The sequence below is a fragment of the Rhinolophus hipposideros genome (genome assembly GCF_964194185.1).
Source record: "Rhinolophus hipposideros genome assembly, chromosome: 4".
Lineage (NCBI taxonomy): Eukaryota > Metazoa > Chordata > Mammalia > Chiroptera > Rhinolophidae > Rhinolophus > Rhinolophus hipposideros.
In genome coordinates, this window is record NC_138050.1 from 29,808,648 (window position 1) to 29,831,459 (window position 22,812).

The following is a 22,812-nucleotide window of genomic DNA, read 5'->3' on the forward strand; positions in this document are numbered from 1 at the left end:
TTGTATTTTAGGTTTTCAAGATATACTCTGGATCTTGTTTATTTCAAAACTATATATATATGAGAATTCACTAGAAATTCTCATGTTTACCAGTACAGTGTTGTCCGTACAGTGTTGCACATTACCCAGAATTCATAGGTGCTCATTGTGGGAACCATATCAAAATGGACCACTTTCGAGTGTGAGTGAGCCTTATTAATAATTAAAGCTTGCCTCTAAGTGAATGTAAAGAGGGACTGTACCTGGAAAAACCACAATGTGAGGGTCCTCTGATAACAGGAGATAGCTGCTCTGGGAACAGGTTGGACATCTTTTACTGAAAATCCTTGAACCAGATGTGTTTCAGAATTCAGGAGTTTTTGGATTTTGGAGAGTTAATATGGTGCATATATCCTACAGAGCAAAACACCCCCAGCAAGATCTAGAGCAGAACCCCTTAATCCAACACGGTAATATTTCTGCAGTAAAACATGAACATCCACACTGAGTGGAATTAGTAACATCTATGAATAGCTTTATGCCAATTCAGGGCAGACTATACTGCCAAATGAGTCATGATAAAAACTTTCAGTTTTCAGAGCTATTTGGATTGCAAATGAGGATTTTGGATCTGTAATTGATTTCAAGTTATTTCTGTCCTTGGAAAATACTATTGTTCCCATGTTAGACAAGAAAATCAGTATCTTCTTCCTTAAGTTGTACTTACATTATAAATTAATCTGGCACGCACTATGCTTAAATTAGTGAATAACAGCGCATTTTTAGTCTTGAAATGGAAAAGTTTAATGCAAACATGAAGTTTTGCATATTAGAAAGTAGGGAAATACTTTTGCTGAGTATTTTTATAAAATTTGAAATTCTAAGTAGCTGTTTAAAAATTATTATTGACTTTAAATTAGGTCTGCCTAGCAATATGTACACGTTTCACTTTACCACACTAATACATAAAATGTTTACTTATGAAATAAGAAAAGTTTTAAATAAGATTCAAAATTTCTTTTAAATATCCTCCCTAAGGTTCCTTTACAATGATAATTATAATGGCATTGTTCCTTTTCCTATGACATTTCAAATTTTATTTCAAAAATTAAGTTTGTTGCAAGGAATACTTTTATGAGTATCAAGTTAAACTGAGTTTCTTTGTTATTGTTTATGCAGTGAGAGCTATGTCATCCATTGAGATGGGTATATAAGCCATTCTCCTATTTAATCTAAGCCCTACTGCTGTGTGGAAACCTGACATGAAACAAAAAGACTACTTGTAGTGGCACAAATGCAAATGTACTCAAGGAATTTTCTGGAATATTTACCTCCCCCATTTAAAAAAAATCATTTAAAATACTTTTGAATGAAAGGGCACATGTGTCATTGAAACATGAGAAGTATAACATACATTGAACTGATTAGGTTCTGTGGACTTGGGTAGAATTTCAGTTCAGAGATCCTTGGCTACATACCTGGCAGTGTAAAGAAAGGAAACACGCTAAGGTTAAAGATGGCCAAGGTGAAGGAGCCCCCAAAGACCCTCCTACCATAAGGGCCAAGGCACTTATACGGGCGTTTACACGTGCAGTGAACTGAATTGTTTAGAAGTATATACATAAAAAGGTCAAAACTTGCCTCTAAAAAAATGCTCTCCTGAGAGATAATTAATGATGGTGGTGGGGACGACGATGGCAGGAAGCACCTACGATATACATGGTATTTAGTTTTACGCTTTATATATGAGGTCGGACAACTAAGTTTGCCAACTTGTTGCAACGATATTACTAACTTTGTTTGATATCAGAGGGATTATTCTTACCCATTTGTACCAACTGGACAAACAATTAAACAAGTTTACTATTTGGAAGTGCTGAAAATGGGTGCGTGGAAAAGAAAACCTGAACTTTTCACCCACAATTCATGGCTCTTGCATCACGACAATGCACCAGCTCGCACAGCACTGTCAGTGAGGGAGTTTTTAGCCAGTAAACACATAACTGTATTGGAACACCCTCCCTACTCACCTGATCTGGCCCCCAATGACTTCTTTCTTTACCCGAAGATAAAGGAAATGTTGAAAGGAAGACATTTTGATGACATTCAGGGCATCAAGGGTAATAACGATGACAGTTCTGATGGCCATTCCAGAAAAAGAGTTCCAAAATTGCTCTGAAGGGTGGACTAGGCGCTGGCGTCGGAGCGTAGCTTCCCAAGGAGAGCACTTCGAAGGTGAGCATAGTGATATTCAGCAATGAGGTATGCAGCACTTTTTCTAGGATGAGTTTGTGAACATAATTGTCTGACCTTGTACATTATCTCGTTTAACCCTAACAACAAACCTATGAGGTAGGTACTATTATTTTTCTTGTTTTAAGAAGAGGGAAGCTCTGGCTTAGCCTGTGCCAGACCTGGTTCTTTGTCCTGGAGCTCCACTATCATGAGAACAAGTGCCCCAAAACAGGCTTTCCCCCTGAGTGGACAGTACTCACCTACATGTGCCTTTGGATAGTCACACATGAACACTAGAAAACTGGTGTTTCCCAAGCTTTACTTGGACATCACACTAATTCTGACAGTTGCTTCCTCATGGCGAGAACATTTCAGGAACACGAGGGTCAAGTCAAAGTCCAGTCAAAGTCTGCCAGGCCTACAGATGGGAAATGTTGTGGCATTTCCCAACATTTACTGTTCATGTGGGTCTTTGTTCTAGGGGAGGGGCAGTTAAGACAACAAATCCCCCACACACAAAGATGATACTCGGAGGTAAGTGAGCTGTCCGGGGCTTTTCCTAAAAGAGGAAGTCTTTTGACCCTGTATGACCCCAGGGCTGCACTAATAACACTTTTTTTTTTCCAGTGATCTATCTCACCAGATCCAGCAGCAAGATAAGTGTGGGTTTAAAACCTGAAGCCCCTAAGCAGAACTTTATACAACCTTCACACCTCTATTTGTGGTCCACCCTGGGGTGATGTGGGTGACCACATGAGGCCCCCAACAAGCATTTTTGACGTGGGTCCCGCAGGAGGCAGGAAGAGGGGTCATAAAGATAAAAGATATAACACTGTCTCCTGCCTTTCTTAGCCTGCGGCCAGCAGAACAGGACAGGGCAGGGGAGAACTGAGAAGAGGAGCTGGATCTCCAAAGTGACTGCTGCTTCTTTCTTAAAGAACACTTTCTGAATTATACAGCTTCCGAAAGAACATGGAGACGAATGGTTTTGACTCAGGAAAATCATTCTGCACCTATCTTATCTGATGCATCGATAAAAAGCGATCATATCCACGCCCAAGGACTCACAAAAGGAAGAGTCTCATCACAGCATCTTGTGGTACTTTTCTCAGACCCACTGTCATGGAAGTAACAGAGCAGAAAAGGCAGCAGTGTGGGCTGTTGAGCCTGGCTGAGACGCCTGGGTCCAAATCCCAGATCCATCATTTATAAGCAGTATGACTTTGGGCAGGTTACTGACCCTATCTGTTCCCATAGGACTTTGCAAGGATTGGATGAGGAAACATGTAAAACATCTAGAATCGTGCTTTACATCTCACAGGTACTTTGGGTTGGATTATAAATTGGTACAAATTTCCAGACAGCAGCCTGATGACAGTATCAAAAAATTTAAATGACATCTTATGACCCAGCCATATCACTTCTAGGAAATGTTTCCCAAGTAATTTAACCACGTGTGATACATGTTTTTTTTTTAAAAAAAAAAAATCCACAATGATAATTAAATCTGCTGCAGATGCAAATGTAATATTCTGCCTTGTAAAAAAAAAAAAAACTAACTATGAGAAAGCTCTGTAAAATTGCACAGATAAACTACTCCCCAGATACATCGAAATTACGAAAACCCCAGAGCATTTTTCTGTAATCCGTCACCTTTTTTAAAGAGCATTTTCTAGAAGAATTCATAGAAGGTAACAAGGACCTAAAAGGTTAGACTGACTTTCAAACATATTTCATAAAGTTGAAATCATGCTGGGACCATTGGGTGTTTGGTTGGACCCAGACCCTGCCCGGTACCTAGATGGCATCAGATTCTGCAATTCAGCAAAGCAAGAATCATGGGCAGATTTCCAAGCATCTGGAGTCAGGCTCATACTGCATGTTCAAACCTTCTTTCCATATGGAAAATGGGAAAAGACGCAGCCCTACATTTCCCTTAATCAGCATGTCCTCTGAGCACTGCCTTTGCAGTACAGGAGTAACGCAAACTCTGAAAGGCAGAGCTTCTCCTTTTGCGAGTTAAGTGGAGAGTTCATTTAAGACTGTCCCTCTTTCCAAGAATAGGTTGGTATCCCTGGAGCCATCCAAATCAGCAGTTTGAAAGCCCAGAAAAGACATCTTAGTTCTCAAGTACACTGGGAAAGTACAGAAAACGTTAAATACAATGGTGCCTGTGAGAAAAGTGTGGACAATAGTGGACGAAAGACACACAGATACTAGCTCGGGGAGGGGAGTGTAGCAGGAAATGGGCAGGACCTGAATTATCTGAGTCGTTTGTATCACCTAAGTCACTGCATCCCTTCCACTTCCTTTCCACACTCCACAGACCCACAGTGGCTGTGCTTGGTCCCATTAGGAACACAGGAAAAACAAGGGGACATGGGGAAAGAGGAGATGGCAATGTTTTCAGTGCTTAAATTTGAAAAGTCAAATGACAAGGAAGTTTTAGAAAGGCAAGCATACTGAAACTCCTAAGAAAATCTATTTGCATAAAATTACTAAATTGTTTGCTGCCATCTGATTTCCAATCCATTACTGGAAGACTATGTTGAAAACCAATGCCTTCCCAAAAGAAAGTTGCCTGAAAATTATTTGCTCTGAGAAAAGGCTGACCGGCAAAGGATTTTCCTGGATGAGAATAAATCATTCTCTCCCTCACATCATAGCCACTTTCCTGCTGCCACATATCCTTTGGCGATTTCCTTTGAGTTTCCTTATCTGCCAAGAACCTCTCAATAAAGTTTACCTATTAATATTGCTATTATTATTATTACTATTACTAAGCAATCCAAGGCAACTTTTTATGTTCAAAGCCGGCTGAAATCCAACACACAAACTGTAAACTTATGCACTATAGTTTTCATGAGTTTGAGTCTATCCCTGCGATAAGCTATCCTGATTACCCATAAATTCCAACTAAAAAAGAGAGCCAAAATTGCTACCTACTCTTAAATATAGGAATACCTCTGAAGCAAAAACCCCTCTCTCCTCCGCACACTGCAGAACTGTCGTCAAATATTTTTAGAAGATACTTACTGCTGCTACCCAAGCTCCAAATAGTACCTGGAAATTGGATTTGACGTCCGCTGTATTTTCACTATGCCCCACCCTCTTACTCCCCCACCAATCCTTTCCGGGACCACACTGGTTACCTTCCCTCTCCTTGTTGAAGCAGAATGTGCTGGAGAGAGCTCAGGTTTGGTATCAAGAACACATGGATTCGAACCTCTCCACTCAACCTGTATCTTCTCCAAATTTTAGTTTCCTTATCTATAAACAGACATGGTAACAGCAACTTGGCAGAGTTACTGTGAGACAGACACAGCAAAAGACACTTTATAGAGGAAAAGTAGGAGATAATTGTTTTGGTCTCCGCTAAGACTTCCACAGAGAAATTTAGTAGAGCCAGTACTCTACTAAATAGTAGTAGTATAAATATCATACTATTTAGTACAGTATAATAGTAGAGCCAGTACTCCATCTAACAGCAAAGTGGACAAAGCAGATTCTGTCATAAGGAGCAGGAGATTCCCCAGGGTCCATCTTCTGAGTAGTAGCGTAGTCTCCACAGTGCACAGTGCTGGCCAGATTAATCTTCCCAGACATCTTATCACCTTGTTCAAAATCCTTCAGTGCCTCCACAATGCCCACTGAATAAAATCTGGGCTCCCACCATAATTCAGTCCCACCCCAACTTTCTGACTTCTTACCCAACTGATTCTTTCCGCCTCTAATGCAACCAAAGCTCACATCTTCATGTACATGCAAACAGGCATATCTCCATACAAAATCTTTGTGAGCAGGAATCCCATCTTATTATTCATCTTTGAACCTCCCAAAATATCAAGCACAGTACCTTGCCCATAATAATATGTAGTAATTATTTATTGATAAGAAAGTGGATGAACGCCTCCTAAAGAACCCACTGGGGGGTGGGGATGTTGTGGAGGAAAAGGCAAAGGATATGAACTATGGGTTGTGATGGCTAAAACTCATTATAAACAAGTGATATACAAGCTGGGAAAATGATTGCAAAAAGCATGCAACCTAAAAAAATTAATTTTATTATTTTCAAGACCTTTTCCAGGTGAATCGAGCTAAGTATGCTAACGCACTTTTGACTTATACTTACTCAACATTTCATTCAAAAAATCTTATTGAGCCAAATACTCCGAAAAGCACTATGTGCCAAGCACTAGGAAAAACTCAGGGGTGGGGATGGAAGGGGTGGACACAAAGATGAGGATGAGGTCACTGTCCTCAAAGGGTTTACACTGCAGTGATGGAAGCAGGCACATAAAAAACCACTCTTAAAACAAGGCACCGTGTCTGGAAGGTGATACTAGAGAAACAAACTGAGGATAAAACTTGTGATGATATGCTTCATGACATAAAGCACCCCATGAAAAGTGAATACGGGCATTTGATACAAAAAGGCAATCATTGATAACAGAAGTACAACGTGACATATTAAAATATAGCAAAGAAATATCTAAGGCCTTTGAATAAGACCTCTAAACCTGATCCCTATCTGTGCAGCCAGAGGACCAAGCTGTTACTGGCCTCCACACCTGATGTTGGCACCATTCTCCCCTCAGTCATGATGGAATGCAGCATGACTGAGCAACGCGGTTGGGAGAAGCCTCAATGTGGTGCAGTGAATACCACCGGCCCCCTCTGGGCTTCCAGTGTCCAGTAGTTTAGGCTTGACACTAAGGTTCCATGAACCGGCCCTTCCATGGTCTTACACGGTGTCCCTCGGAGAACCTTGCCAAGTGCACCTCATGCGGAGGCAGGGAGGAGCCCCCTAGCCCAAGGGCCAGTCTCACTGTTGAGATGCCAGCAAGATCCAAGCATCCTTTGGGTCACGAGCATGCACTGTCCTAAAATTTTCTGCCTGGTTTCAGAGCACCTTGCCTTTTTCTTGGTTCTCCACTTCGGGTTTCTCCTCCATATTAAAGATAACTGTCTCTATCTCTGCCTCACTTGAATATTGCAAACCTATTCACTTCACTCTCTTTATAAGCCAAATCCAAACAAACCAAAGAGAGTACAAAAAAAAAAAATTGTACCTGTGCCATCACTTCCTTTTAGAAATGTATGAAAGCACCTGAACACCAGGCTTGGGTATTATCAAAAGCACAGTCCTGTCCTTTCTGCAGTGCCCATCGGTCTGTGAATGACGAATGCATACCCCCTTACACGCAACTGCGAACAGTCATCATCGTTTTCTAAAATGTATGGGGGAAAATGTTCCAAATCCTCGGTAATCTTCCCCCCCACCCCCACTAACCTCAGAAGGAAGTCCTTCCTTCCTAGTAAATACAGGAACACATGCCATGAAGAAAGTATCTATGGCCACCAGGACCTTACTCTAACACTCCCCGCCTTGATCCATCTGCTCCGGCCACACCAGAGAACTCTCCATGCACCAAGGGTGCAAGGAATTTGCAACCCTTCATGTTTCGCTCTTGCTGTTCTTTCAACCAAAGATGTTTCGCTTGCCCATTTGCCACCAACTGACACATCCCTGTAGGATGTCTCTCGTCAAAGACATAGCTCCTTCCACTTCCCTCCCCTAGCCTTTCGCTTTCTGGGCTTCTATTAAGCGCCTATTTCATTCTCTCTCTTACTACAGATGATTATTTACCTGCCTGTCTCTCTATCTAAATAGTAAATTCTCTGAGAACATGAAATTTTCAACTTTCCATCTCCACAACACACAGCAGTTCAAAAATGTCTGCTGACGGAATTAATTCTCCTGAGAGCTTTATTTAAACATTTGTTTGCAGAAAGAAGTCTTCCGTCTTAATTTCATCATTATCATATTTGTTTTCATAGTACTTGAGGTTAATTTTAAGGACTTTTTTGAAGAGCCTTGGCCCCAAGCTTGAAGGGAACACAAATTTTTGGAATTCCTCTTACCATACTGCCTTATGTCAAACAAAAACATTATGTATCTTCTTCCCAATTATTTATAACTTACTCTTAGTTATAGTCCATATGTTTTCTTACCAGACTATATTATTCAATAAAGACCAACTTTTCAAAAGGATTGCATGAAATGAAAAAGTTGAGTAGATCATGAAAGTAAACCAACAATAAATACATTAATGTAAAGTGGTGGATGAATTTCTTCATCTACTATAACTGTTATAAGAACAAATATGTGTAAATGGCTTCTCATTCTGTCGATAATTTACAATAAATACTGAAATGCTTTTATCATTTTACTTAACAGATCTGTTATTACAGCAATCAATTCTTCATTCACTCAAGCAGTAGTACTGAACTATTATTGAATGTATTATGTTTAAATTCTCTTGCCCCCAAATGTTATTCCAAAGCTGTTTTTACTCACTTTTATGCTAATACCACAAAAGTGATGAACCCTAGTTTCTTTTTCATGAGCCCCAAGTATTGAAGGTACCATATGAGCAACTGCTGTAATTAATTCATTATCATATTTAAGCACTGCTAGAAATTTTAGGATTCAAAATGCAACAGAAGAAATTTAATTCTTTACTACAGAGTTCAACAAAACATACTGAGTACTTAACCTGGACACGAGACCCTGGGCAGGCCACTTGATTTCTCCAGCTGAAAAAAATGAAGAAACTGAGATCATCTCTAAGGAAACTTCCAACTCTAGTATTCTATGAGAAGGTGAAATATGTTTATCTGATTCCCCATTTACAAATCCACTCTGATTTACTTCATTCAGTATAATTTAATTCCTCAGGAGGGGCTTTATCAGCTTTACAACACCTCAAAATTTTAAAAATGCTTTGTGCCTCATGCTACACATACTGTAACAAAGAAGAATCTTTATTAGTTTTTCAGATCATACTAATATGTCATTTTGGAACCCGCAAAAAGAATGATTCAATCTATAACTCAACTACAAAAAAAACGCAAATAATCAATTCAAAAGTGGACAAAGAACTGGAATAGACATTTCTCCAAAGAAGCTATATATATATATATATATATGAGCAAAAAAAGCCTTTACATATATATATATATAATATATATATAAATATATATATTATATATATATATATATATATATATATATAAAATGTCAAGCAGCACATAAAAAGAGGCTCAATATCGCTAGCTATTAGGGAAACGCAAATCAAAACCACAATGAGATACCACCTCACACCATTTAGGATGGCTATTGTCAAAAAAAAACAAAAAATAACAAATTTTGGCGAGGATGTGGAGAAACTGGAACCCTTGTGCATTACTGGTGGGAATACAAAATTTCCCACAGCCATTGTGGAAAACAGTGTGGCCGTTCCTCAAAATGTTAAACATAGAATTACCCTATGATGCACTGAATTAACAGAATTGCAAGCAGTGACTCAAACAGATACTTTTACACTGATGTTCATAGCAGCATTATTCACAATAGCCAAATGGTAGTAACAGCCCAAGTATCCATCAGCAGATGAATGGATAAACAAAATGGTGGGAATATTATTCTGCTAATATTCTGGAAAATATTCTGCTAAGTGAAATAAGCCAGACACAAAAGGACAAATACTGTATGATTCCACTGATATGAAGTACCTAGAGAAGTCAAATTCGTAGATACAGGAAAGAAAATGGTGGTTTCCAGGGGCTGAGGAAAGTAGAGTTATTGTTGAATGGGTACAGTTTGTGTTTGACAATAACAAAGTTCCGGAGATGGCGGGTGGTGATGGTTGCACAACACTGTAAATGCACTTAATGCCACCGGGTTGTAAACTTAAAAGATGATTACAATGGTAAACTGCATGTTATGTAACTTTTACCACAATTTAAAAAAAGAACTAGACATGTGTTCATACGTTTGGGAATTCACTACTTGTTGCCACTGTTTCCTTCAGTCCTGTTATGGATAATTATTCTTTAATTCCAGGCAACCTGAAGTACTCACTGGCCAAACACATACACGTGCACAGAGAGAGGGGGAGGGGGAAGGGGGAAGGGGGAGGGGGAAAAAGTGGGAGAGGAGGAGGGGGTGGGAGAGGGGAGAGAGAGAGAGAATGAATGATGGATTTTCAAAATTAAATAAGGGCCAATTTCCCCCTCGTGGTGATGTCATCTCACTGGACATACAAAGGCCAGACTCTCCTAGCACAACGTCCGGGGAGGAATTTGGAGCAGTAGCACAGCATTTTCTAGCAGCACTGCTAGTTACAGGGTCTACCCTGAGAGAAACGGAAACAGATAACTATTAGGACTTACCCACATGGTTTTCCTAAATGACAAAAGACACCAGCCAACAGTTGAATGCTAGATGCCAAACTAACTATGGAAAAATTAGAGAAAAACAGCAACAAGTAAACAATGTGTTGTTTTATGCCTATTACGTAATTTATGAAGAATCTGACGCTGAGAAAAGAAAATGTATACAGTTGGCCAAGAATTTGTCATGTTAGCACTGCTGTTTCCCCTACAACCTGAGACAACCCTATGTGGCCTGTGGAAGAACCCTAGAAAGAGTTCATGGATATCTAAAATCACTTCTGAAACCGTGGTCTTAGCTACCCAATTGCTTCATTTTATCTAGCCATATAAATTAGGCTCCTAACGCTAAGGAACGCAGATCCTCTACCTAGCTAACTCAAATCCAAAGTGATTACTTTTTTTTTACCTTGGCATACCTCCCTCTACATATAGTTAGCACTGAGTAAATACTTATTAAATAAATGACTGACTGACTCAATGGTCAAAAGTCCACTGTTCCAGCTGAATGACCTTCTCTAGCCCATCTCCCAAATTGCAACCTGCCTTCGAAGAAAAAAAAAAAAAGCCTTAATGCATTAAAAGCACCTGTAAGAGAGGCAAATCCTCTGATAATATTTTAAATTCACCCTGACTTCTCAAATCACCTGTGTGACCACACCCAAAAGTGGAAATAGCAGTTTACCTACATTCCCTTCTGGGGCCGCGCTTCCAGGTTCCCCAAGTTTCCACTTTCATTCTAGTAACAGGGGAGAGGACCACCTGTGTCTGTCCTTGGGCACATTCAGGGCATCCTCTAGGGACAATAGCTTCATGTCTAATTCTCTATCCTCATTCTACCCTGAGGACTTAACCTGCAAGGTCAGCTAAACAGTGCACGAGTTAAGTTTTTCCATGCCAACAAAATCCCAACATTCCTAAAAAGAGTCAACAAAGATTTACCTTCAAGATTACTATTTTAAAGTGAGATTATACTTTCCTATTCTTCCGTCAGTTGCAAATCCCCAAACCTACTAGAATTCACTTAAAACTAATCTACAGTGTTTTCATTGGAAGAAAGCAATCAGGCAAACTCTGACCCACTGAGCAGCTGGGACATTTTTTGCCGAAGGTTTGGTTTAGTCTTTATTTTTCTAGCTGCTGGCCCTGCTAACATGATTCAGTGAAGGTCGTATTTAATCTCGCAGAGAAATGCTACCTAAGCAGTTCTTAGGTAGCGTCAGTAAAAATAATTGCCTTGGCTCTGTGGGTAAGTCTGTTGCTTCAACCCAACAGTTACAGTTGAAGAGAACAAATGAAGTCAACTGTAAAATACTATATTTGATTTCAAAAGAATCTTCACCGCATATATGTAATGGGCTGAGTGGTTGTTAATAACAAAGTTATTGTTAATAATTAACTAGCCCAGCAAGAAAGTAGCAGCTCCCAAATGTTTATCTCCAGTTTATCAGCAAACATAGCTTATTTATATGTACAACAAGGTATTTGTATCACTGGAACTTAAATGTCAAAGGAATGGACTGACTGATAAGATTGTTTTCAAGTCCTAGGTGCAAAAGAGAAAAAACCAAACAATTTTTCACCCTGTGGAAGTTGAAGCCCTAATGCAAAGTGACAAATCCCAATATTTATGTGCCTAACACATACACCATAAGGTTTCTAACACAAAGTAGATCTGTGCCATCCATCCCAAGCTGGAAGTCAGCCTTGTTAGCTAACCTTAGCTTTATGGCTGAAAATCAAATCAACATTTATCTAGTTCTTACTGGGAATGCAAAGAAATCCGACACTATCCTAGCTCTCAAATAACTTGCCATGTAGGTACTATACATGGAAAAATCCAAGGAATTAACAATTTTCCTAAGAGTTTGGGAAGCCAGAAAAAATTCAAGATGTTCATGACTAATCGCCATAGGAATGGCACACGTGAGTAGTGTGTTGCTTCTGAACAAGTCAGAGCATTTTATTACTTTAGGCTGAAGAGATCAGGTAAAGTTTGTGGGTGAAAACACATGGAGATGCATGCAGTTATAATCAAAACTGCTTTCCTTCAGTCCTTCTAAGTTTAGTCCCTTTGTTACAACTTTTCCCCATATTTGTCTTCACACTTTGCTTCATTTCCTAATCCCACACCATCTAACGTGACAGCCGCCTGCCCCACGCAGCTCCTGCACACTGGAAATGTGACTAGGATGAATTAAGATGTGCTGTGGGTAGAAAAGAGACAATGGCTTTTGCAGATTCAGTATGAACAAGGAATATTCATGATCTCATTCATGTTTTTATATTAATTTCATGTCGAAATGGTAACATTTTGGATGTATAGGGTAACATCAAAGATTATTAAAATTAATTTCACCTACTTCTCATTTTAGTATAGGTGCTGCCGAAGCGAGCACAATTTCACCTACTTCTTTTTGCTTTTCTAACATGGCTACTAGAAAATTTAAAACTCTATATGGTACACATTATATATGTACTGGACAGTGTTGCCTCATCAATACTTTTCCTTTTTGGCTGTGCTTTGGCATTCTGCCTTTCAACTCCTAACAGCTATACCTAACCCTTGTTTCATAACAACCCAAAAATGTCTCTAATATCTCCAAAGGGATCAGAAATATTCTAAACAATTTTTTTCAGGCAAACATTCCAGATTTAGAGGCTTCTCCAGTTATGAAAAGGCAGAAGTCACTCTCTGATTGAGTCATAATAAGTCATTCTCCAATAGGAGACTTACACAGGTTGGGGTTGGGGGTGGATAAAACTTCCCTGGATTCATCAGTGACACGTCCTGAGGCACAGGAATGTGTACTATGTAAATATAGAGAATGTATATGATAGAAAGATAGGCAATGTCTGCATTCACTTCCTTGAGAAACATTTTACTCTCCACACCCCAGAAGAACTGGATCTGTAGCCATTTGTCTACATTAATTGCTCTGATCCAAAAGGGTAATCAAACTTCTGTGTCTCCTCAAGAAGGCCAAATGGTTACAGCCTGGACCTGGTCCACAGGTTCAGTTTCCAAGGGGCCAGGAAGACCTGGCTGTCTAACCATGGACATTTCAAAACAGATGGAGCCCCCCATCACTCTGGCTGTGGACTTGGTTGTAAAGATCAGTCAAGAACTCTCTTCTCCTACGCCGGTGTCTTAAAGTCTGCAGTATTCACATATACAAAGGACATATCTGTGAAATGGGGTAATAGCTCAGACCCTTCAGTTCTTGACAAAACAGCGTGTCCCCATTCTCACCGAGGATCCATCAATCTAAGGGTCATGAAATAGCAGGCGCTGTGATGGGATGATGGCAGCTTCTCTTGGTCCTGGCTGGGAAAGCCCTGATACTAGGGCCTAGGTTCATACATCAAAGAACAGAGAGTGCGAGAATGGCCCAAGCCCATGCACATCCTCCTGAGCCCATGCAATTCCCTCGTTCCAACCCCACATTTACCAGAGGTGACACGTCAGAGTGGACACTTTAGAACTGTCCTGAGAATATTCTTCTGGTTATAAAAGTAATTGTGCTATTGTATTAAATTTAGAAAATACAAAGTGTTTTCAGGGGGGGAAAGGGGGAAGCCAGATACTCACAATCCCACCATCCAAATGTTTTCTTCTGGTGTTTTTTTTAATAATATATATAAATATACACACACATTTTAAAATTAAACTTAAGGTCACAGTTGACTATTCTCTTTTTCTCCACATAACCCATAACACAAACATTGTCCCATCATTAAATGCAAAAATATGAATTTGATCTATACTCAGGGTCTGGACGGGCCATAATTCATTTAAATGTGTCCCTATTGTTGGGTATTTAGGTTGTTTCCAAGTTTTCACTATAACAAGAGCTAATTCTATGAACATCCTTATATACAACCCTTTGTCCCATCTCTGGTTATTTCATGTGGGTAAATTCCTAGAAGTGGAATTACTGGAACAGAGAGTTTAACATTTTTAAGACTTCAGTATGTAACACAAAATTGAATTCCAGAAAGTCAACTTCAATGTACAATCCCAACTACAACATGGAGTGCTAGTTTCAAAATCTGCAATACCCAGTTATGGCATTCATCCTTCAGCGTTCATTTGTGCCATCTTCAGGGCACAAATTCTTCAGGGAAACCCAGTATTGGCCCATTCATTCTATTCTCCTAATTCCCTAGTCACCTCCTACAACTTGACAAGAATAAAATAGCAGCAGGAAGCCCAGCATAGGAGAAGAGAGGAGGTCCTAGGAGAACTAGTACAATCTTTCTGATCAACGTGTGCCTTCCTCTCAGGGCCCATGGTTGCCTCCAAGGGCAATTGTGGACTGAGTCTGACACCTCAGGGGGTATCAATTCCTCCATCCTCTCTAGCTCCAATTCTACCTCTAAGGTGGCTTCCACCATGGCCTGGGGACAACCACTCAGAGCCCACCCACACCCCCATTCACTTGTCTAAAGTTGGCTGATGCCTAGCAGTTTTCCCATTAGACTTCATCATCCCAAGGATAAAAAGGACTAATTCCGAGTTGGAAATGGAGAGACTTCCAGAATTTTACCTTGCCCTTGAGTGAACTATCAATTAACTACCAATTTGCTCCCACCACCTCCGAAATGCTGTCAATAACATTTGTGGTAAGACAAAAAGTCTACCTACCTGATTGCCTCTTCTCTCTCTCCCACTCCGTAATTTAGGAGGCGCTATTCTACACTCCACCTTATTCTGTTTGTTCATCACCTCATCCCCCAACTGTCACTGTTTAGTGCCCTCCCAATCTTAGTGCACTACTCACACACTCACTCACATCCTAGCTCAAGGTGTGAGGACACTATCTCCTCACCACTGTAATTTTCCTCATTGTCTTCAATAAGTGTAGGGTAAGGAGAGAGTAAAAAGCTCTCATCAAAAATAACACGTTATATACTACTTAAAATAAAGTAATTTGCATACCGTTCTTTCTCACGCAATACATTGTCATGAAATGAGAAAGTCAGTAGGATTCGAAACTTATGGGTCCAGGACAGTATATTCTATCTATCAAGTATTTCTTTGGATCCTACAAAAACCTGACATTCATAAGCTCAATAAGAACAAATTAAATGGCAAACTCATCTTTCCTTTGATCACATTAGGTATGCAAGTATCAAATGTTATTACAGATAGCAACAGACTGCTAAGTACACCTGAAAGAAATTATTTATGAAAATAGCAAGTAGTTAACTCTCAAAAATGTTTGTTTAATGAAAACTGGGCAAGCTTTTATCACACAAAATCCTAAATTAAGATATTCTGTTGAACGAAATTGGCCTTGCCCTTGAGATAAAAATGCTTAGAATCCATCATCAGAAAGAACCGCACAGCCTTCTGTTTCTCATAAAAATGGGACTACAAGACATGCACCCAGGGCATGAGACATACGGAGACATTTTTGCTCAACTCCAGTTCTTTCTTGCTTATCGAAGCTAAATATTAAATTGTAAAAGGGGGATATGAGCCAAAACAGTAAAAAAACAAAACAAACCCATAACTCTTTATGGCTTTCCTAGACAAAGACACATACCAATAACACAAAGTCCTTCTTGCCTCTTCAGCATGGAAAATTCAAAGTTTCAAAACCATAACACTAATACCGTTTTTATAGGACAAGCAATGTCAACATGGGCAGAGCCAACAGCGAGTGACCAGATTCCCTATTCAAAAAGCCTTGTCTAAAATATGGATATCAGATTCCATCTGCTTACCTTCCTGTATAACGAAGCCTCTGAACCAATGAAAAATAAAAAGATTTGGCTCTGAGAAGAGATCCTTGATTCAGCAGTTCTCCACCTTTGCTCTCTGGCCCACACACCTGAGGGATAGGGATCCAGGACACAGCAGTGACTACTAGGCTCACTGAGAGGAAGGAGAAGGGGATTCCTTAGGGTAGGAGAATTAAGGAGAGGAAGGGGTTTTAGATCTGAAGGTTACCATGTGGTTTCTTAAAGAAAGCTCCCACCCCTTAGTGATTCTGACACACATATAAATCCCATCCAGAGATGACAGAACTATGCAAGCCCATTTTACAGACGTGAAAACTAAGGTCCAGAAAGGGGAAGTGGTTGAAAAGTTAATAAAAGAGCTGATAGTCAAGTCTAGGTCTCTGGACTCTTGTTTTCATGTACCTCCAGTCTTGAACATGGCTGGTTGTCAGCAAATATTTAATAAATACATGAAATAAGGGGAAAATGTTTGTTCATTTAATAATTGCCTGAGTTACTACAATGGTTCATACCCTGAAGTCCCTGGATCCCCAGCAGAACTCAGTTACTGATTGAAGTGGGAAGGTTCTGGGCTATTTCCAAAGCCTCAGGAGGCCTAGAAGGACTATGAGCATATCTAAAACACAGCTGCCCAGCCTATCTAAAACATCACTTTTTTGGCTGGAATTAATCAACTAGATTTGGAGATGCTAGTTCTCTCAAGTCAATCAGGAGTTCTGAGGAAGACTTCCGTGTTCCTGAGTAATAAAAATGAGCATATGAAGTATTCCTAACTAAATGCAAGGTGTTTCAGAGATGGTGTAAAAAGATAGAGCTGGTGAGGGGAGAAATCATTTCAATGGGATCTCTGAAGGTAAAATGCTGGCAACTATGGGCCTGCTACAAGCATCCTGGGAGGCCCAGGCAGAGTCCTGGACACAGGTTACAGTTCGGCAACAGGACCCTGTAGGCTTGATTTCCTGCCACTGTATTCCCCTTGGTATTTTACATGAAATATTGGCTTCAGGTTTAAACCTGGATCCTATAGATAATTTATCATTCTTTGTTGAAAAAAATCAAGATTTAATCAAACCTCCTCACTCCCATTCTCACTCCCACCAGCCACCCCCACCATGAGGACCACTCCTCAACCCTGCCTTGAGTAAATATTCATCACACTCAGGCCAAAAGCAGGACACAAATTGGGCAGAAAGCCCTGTCCTCCTACTGTTTCCCTGAAAATAAGACCTACCTGGAAAATAAGCCTTAGCATGATTTTTCAGGATGACATCCCCTGAACATAAGCTCTAATGTGTTTTTTGGATCAAAAATTAATATAAGACCCAGTCTTATTTTTGGAGAAACACAGTACCTGAATGGGAAGGTACATGGTGTCCCATACAGACGAGAAAAGAACTGACTTGATTATTAATAATAACTCACATTTCACAGCAATGTACATTATTTTTATATACAAGTTTGGGTACTTCTATATCATATTATAAATATAAATATTATATTTACTTTCACATACATTGTCACATCATTTTCATGTATATAGTGCTGGGCACATGATAAGTAAGCATTCAGTAAATGCAAGTTAACTGAGTCCCTTTGAAGATGTCATAGCAAAACACTAAATCAGTAAGAGCATGCCTGTTATAATAGATAATGAATTATGCCTGAAGCAATAATGAAAAAGATTCTAACTGAAGCACAATGAGTTTGTGAATATTTTTTTCTGGTCTCCACAAATACAATCTAACTTTTCTTCTGACAGAAAAAAAGTTCACTGACAATGCCATATTTTATTGTTAAATACGTTGATGCTTTACATAAAATAGTTATTCGTGTTTAATTCCTTACCATTGCTTATATATTCTACCATTATATATACCGTCATATATCATATAAGTAAATTCCCTTCTTGCTGAAAATTCTATAAGAGAAAAGTCAGTGTTTAATCTACAGTCATGATTTCCTGGCTTTTTAAAATTAATAATAAACTGGTAGAATTCTGAAAGTTAATGTCTTAAACATTGGTAAACTGCTGTAACTTACACAACCTTTTTCCATACGCAGTATTTCATCCATTCCCCAAAGCAACCTTATCAGATATACAGTTAAGTATTATTATTACCTTCCATAGAACTAACCCCAAATGCTACTTACTGCATTTATTTAGTTGTGTACTGTCAGCTCCCCAACTAGAATGCAATCTCCCTAGAGAGTAAAGAAGTTGTCTTCCTGCTCCCAGTTGAACACACAGAGCCTAGCACTGTGTCTGGGGCATAGTGAATGTTCTAGAGAAATTTATTAAATGAATAATGTCCCTTGTTTGGTGTAAGCCCTTTTTGGTATAAAGCACATAATGGAACCACGTCCCAGATACCCCATTTAGAGTTCAGTGGTCTGTTCTCTATCAAAAGGAAATTGTGTGAAAACGCTCTAAAAACAACAGAGCTTACACTTGAATAATACTAAGAATAAAAGTTCAATGTCCTTGGAAACCTGAGAGTATCAATGAACATCAAATGTTAAACATCCCAAGTTTCAAATTTTCCACTAGTAAGTTTAAACATCTGTAACTGGTTTTGTATATTGAATATTTGCCTAATATAGTACTTCCGAAAGCAGAGTAAGAGAAAAGTGGAGTTATCAGGACTGTAAGACAACCATTTGTGTGCCATAATTTGCTTCCAATTTAACAACACTTACTTTTGATTATGATGACTTTTTTACAGGTAACCCTGAAATGTGGACTTATCTCTAACTTTTCGAGGTCAACAGAGAAGACAACTCATTGAGAATGCAATATGTAAATCTTTAATATTAAGAAGCAGTTACAAATTATAACAGACAAGAACTTTTTTTATCTAAGAGGCCAAAATCTAACTTCTTACACAACCGGCTGAGTGATAAATTATAATCGTTCACTAATGACAGTGAAATTCCAGACTTGACCACATCAATCAATAGATGTGCGTTCCAAGGTTACCCCTTAGAAATGGCAGTTTAAATTCTAAATATTCTATCTCCTGAAGTTTCCCAAGACAAGTTTTTCTAGGATTTTTTTAGGTTTGTATTTTCCCCTTCCCCCCTCAAAAAAAGGAATATGGGGGGGGGGGGGGCTGAGGAAACGAGAGAAGCCTGAATCTGTGTGCCCAATGAGGCGGGACAGGGAGGACCTCCAGGTCCCGGTACGGGAGCGGGCGCCTGTCTAACATCAAGACCATCCCCCTTCGGTACTCCGTCTGTCTCCAGAGCCCCGTCTGCACCTGCCCTTGCGCACCAAAAAACTGCAGGTGGCTAAGTTGCAGTGGTATTTGAAATCGGTCTGAAAAGTAATAAATGACTGCAGGGTTGACAGCAACCTTGGTTGATTCCTGAAAATCCGCAACAGGAAACGTAACTATCCTCCACCTTCCCTAGCCATTCATCAAAAGCAGACCGAGTCACAGCAACAGGCGGGCCAGTGGCAGAGGGCAAATGTCAGCATTTATCCTCACATAGAAGGGCTCTGCGTTTTCTCTTCCCTAACCAAGGTCAAGGAGCCCTACCTACTACCCACACCGGAGGGAGGAGGCTGAAGACGGAAGGAGCGGGTAAAATGTCCCCGAGTTCCAAACTCTGTACCGTGGGCTTAAAAAACGAGTGCAAGCCAAGCTGCTGATAGGTGGCAACCCTACAGCCAGTCCCAGGGCTGACATTTACACCTGACGAGCAAGGGTCCTGCTTACAGCAGCTGACCCGGGCGCCTCGCCTGGCATCCTGACCCGCCCGGATACTGTCACTGCCCGGCTCGGGCGGCCAGCCTCCTTCCCTTCTTCCCTCTAACGGGGCAAGGAGGGGAAGGCGGCCAACGCACCAAGACCTAGGGCCAAAGAGAGATACCGGTGCGTCCAGGGGAGGGGCGAGTTACATCCAGACGCCCTCCGAACTTGGCACGGCCCCCAGGCCCGGGCGCGGAGAGCAGCCGAGGGCCGGGGGCGCCACGACTGGCCGCGGCGGGCGAGCCCCGCCGATTAGGCGGAGAGGAAGTGGCGGCCGCGGCTTTGCACCAACCAGGCTCCGCCGGCGGCCGAAGGCCACTCGGGCGCCCAGAACGGGGTCGAAGGGCGCGGGGCGGGCACTCAGGTCCGCTCCCCGCGGCCTGCGCCCCAGGTGCCCCAGGGGGACGCCGCTCGGTCCCCGCGGCTCCCCGCCCCCACCCGCCCGCCCGCCGCGCAGCCGAGGCGGGTCGGGCCCAGCGCGCGAGGCCGGCCTGGGGCGCCTGCAGGGACCCGGACGCGCCCGGCGCTAGGCCGCGGCCAGAGCAGATGACCGCCAGGCGCGGCGCCCTCCCGGGACGCACGGCCCGAGCCCCCCGCGCTCCGGGACAAGTGCAGTGACAAAGCCCCAGGGCCAGGCTGGGCGCTGGCCGGCGGGAAGGAGGGCGCGGTGTCCCCGCCGAGCGGCGGCCGCGGTGGCCCAGCCCCCAGGAAGCCGGCGCGCCCGCGAGGCCCGGCGCCCAGCCCCGCTCGGCCGCTGGCACCCGACGCCCCCGACCCGTCCCCGAGCTCGAAGCCTGACACCGCCCGGGCCTCCCATCAAGTTTCCTTTGACCGCGGCGGGAGGCGCCTCTCGCTCCCGGGCTCCGAGCGCAGGCGGCCGGCAGACGGCGGGTTCCCGCTGATTTACACCGGGGGCTGCCCGCAGAGGGGCGCCGCCGCCCGCACCGGGAAGGACCCGCCGCCCTGCCTCGGACCGGGAGGCGGCGGCGGCTGTTACCACGCACACGCACACACTCGCACACGGGAATTCTGCTGTAAAAGGAGGCCCGAGTCCAGCGGACCAGTACCACCCCCCCCCCAAACACACACACAACACCTGGGGCGCAGAATCACACAGAGCAGGTCTGTGTCCATGGAGCAACCTTTCCGCATCTGCAAATCCAAAAGTGAAATTAAACCTCCACCGACCTCCTCCTCCTCCTCCTCCCTCCCTACCTCCTCCTCCTCCTCCTCCTCCTCCTCCTCGCTCCCTCAGCGGACCCAGTAGCAGCAGCAGCAACAGCAGCAGAACCTGCCTCCCCTAAAATCAGATGATCCCTAACAGCGCCCACTGTTCCTCCGAAAATCGGTATTAATATTTATGAACCCCAGCATTCCTCAGTCTGCAAAACATCGTGTCAAAACATCAGGACACCCACACACATAGCCCCTCCAGGTCTCATAAACATGCCCTCGAGAAACACACACACACACACACAGTCACCACTATTATTTGAAAAATGTTACCTCTCAGGGTGCTTTGTCACGCTACCAATACAATTCCGCAAGGTTTAAGTGTTGCTAGGGTGTGTGAAATGGAAATGAAAGCCCGTCAGTTGAATAATCGCAGGAGCAAAACTAAAAGTTACTCCCCGGCTTGCCTGAGAACAGTCCAGATCGAAAGCAAAACAAGGAGAGGAAACTGCGAAGAGCCGAGGCTGGAAATCCCCCCACCCCCCGCCCTCCTCCCTGCCTGCCTCCCTCCCTCCCTCCCTCCCTCCCCTCTCCGCCCTCCTCCCTCCGCCCTTCCTCCCCAGTGTTTGTTTCAAGCTTGTGCAACCGGGAGGTGGAGGCGGAGGGAGGGCGAGCCGCCGGGCCGCGAGGTGCGGAAGTTCGCCGCCGCCGCTCATTGGCAGGCCGCGCGGCTTTCATCATTTCTCGAAAAGTCAATTTCATTTTCACTTCCCCAGGTCGCGGCAGCGGGAGCAACAAGCGGCTGCTCGTGAGTCTGTGGTTCGCACACCGGCGCGCTCACGCTCGCCGCTGGCACCCTCGAGTGGGGGGTGGGGTCCCGGGGTGACCGGGCGCAAGCGTGGGCTCAGGCCCGGAGCTGGTGGCTGTAGGAGCGGGAAGCACCCGAAGGGTTATCTGAAGGTTGGGAAGGAGGGAGGACGAGGGCTTCCGGGGAAGCAAAGGGATCTTGCCATCCAGCTGGTGGGGCAGGTGTACCTGGTGTTTAGCACCGCTGTTTTCGGAGTGAATAAAAATTCACTCTGTGACACTACTCACTTGAGTAACAAAAGGAACAGTTAACCGACAAGACTTACGTATTAATGCAAGAACCGGGTCAAGTGACTGGCTTCCTGAATCTTACTGAAACCTTATCATAATTGAGGGTGTAACCATTTGAGGAGCTGCTGCCATCTCTACCACCACCTGGCGCTCAGTTTTCCACCTAGGGCGATAAGGAAGGCCTTTCCCTAGTAACTCAATAGCAGCACACTCCAAGACTGACGTCGCCTGTGCAACGTAAGTTACCTTATTGCAGGATGAGATGTGAGAATTTTAATTAAAGATATCTTGGTCATGGCTGGTACAGAAGAGAGACTTTATACTGTAGTACTTCCAGCTAGGTTCAAATTTGGCCTCCTTAAGTTACTTAAGTTACTAGGGCATCCTTGGGCAAGTTGCTTAACCTACAGGCTCAGTTTTCAATGCTGTGAAATGGGGATAAATGAAAGAATGCACGAATACAGGTACAGTGCCTGTCACCTTAAGGTATCTTAGCCCAAACTAATAAAATTAGCCCAAACTAATACTTGGGACCTACTGGGTTTTGCTCCTTTACTTTTAAAACCATAAACTCGCATCTAATTTT

At 42.5% G+C, this 22,812-nt stretch overlaps 1 protein-coding gene across 14 annotated transcripts in view; it reads right to left on the bottom strand.

The window, feature by feature from the left end:
- IRF2 (interferon regulatory factor 2) overlaps window positions 1-21,714 on the bottom strand; it is a 75,279-nt gene extending 53,565 nt beyond the window's left edge. For 2 of the 14 annotated variants that reach the window (XM_081046224.1, XM_081046219.1), the window contains exons 1-2: window positions 21,462-21,613; window positions 8,763-8,814 (exon numbers count right to left, since the gene is read on the bottom strand). Coding sequence is in view for 2 of the 14 variants with exons in the window: in XM_081046217.1 (XP_080902343.1) it covers window positions 8,763-8,814; window positions 21,052-21,107 (108 nt within the window). In the remaining 12 variants the exon portion in view is untranslated. Of the gene's footprint in view, window positions 1-8,762; window positions 8,815-16,185; window positions 16,293-21,051; window positions 21,135-21,170; window positions 21,285-21,461 lie in introns of those variants that run through there. The other 12 variants (XM_081046222.1, XM_081046227.1, XM_081046232.1 and 9 more) reach the window with 11 other exon arrangements.
- Between the last annotated feature and the right edge of the window lie 1,098 nt (window positions 21,715-22,812).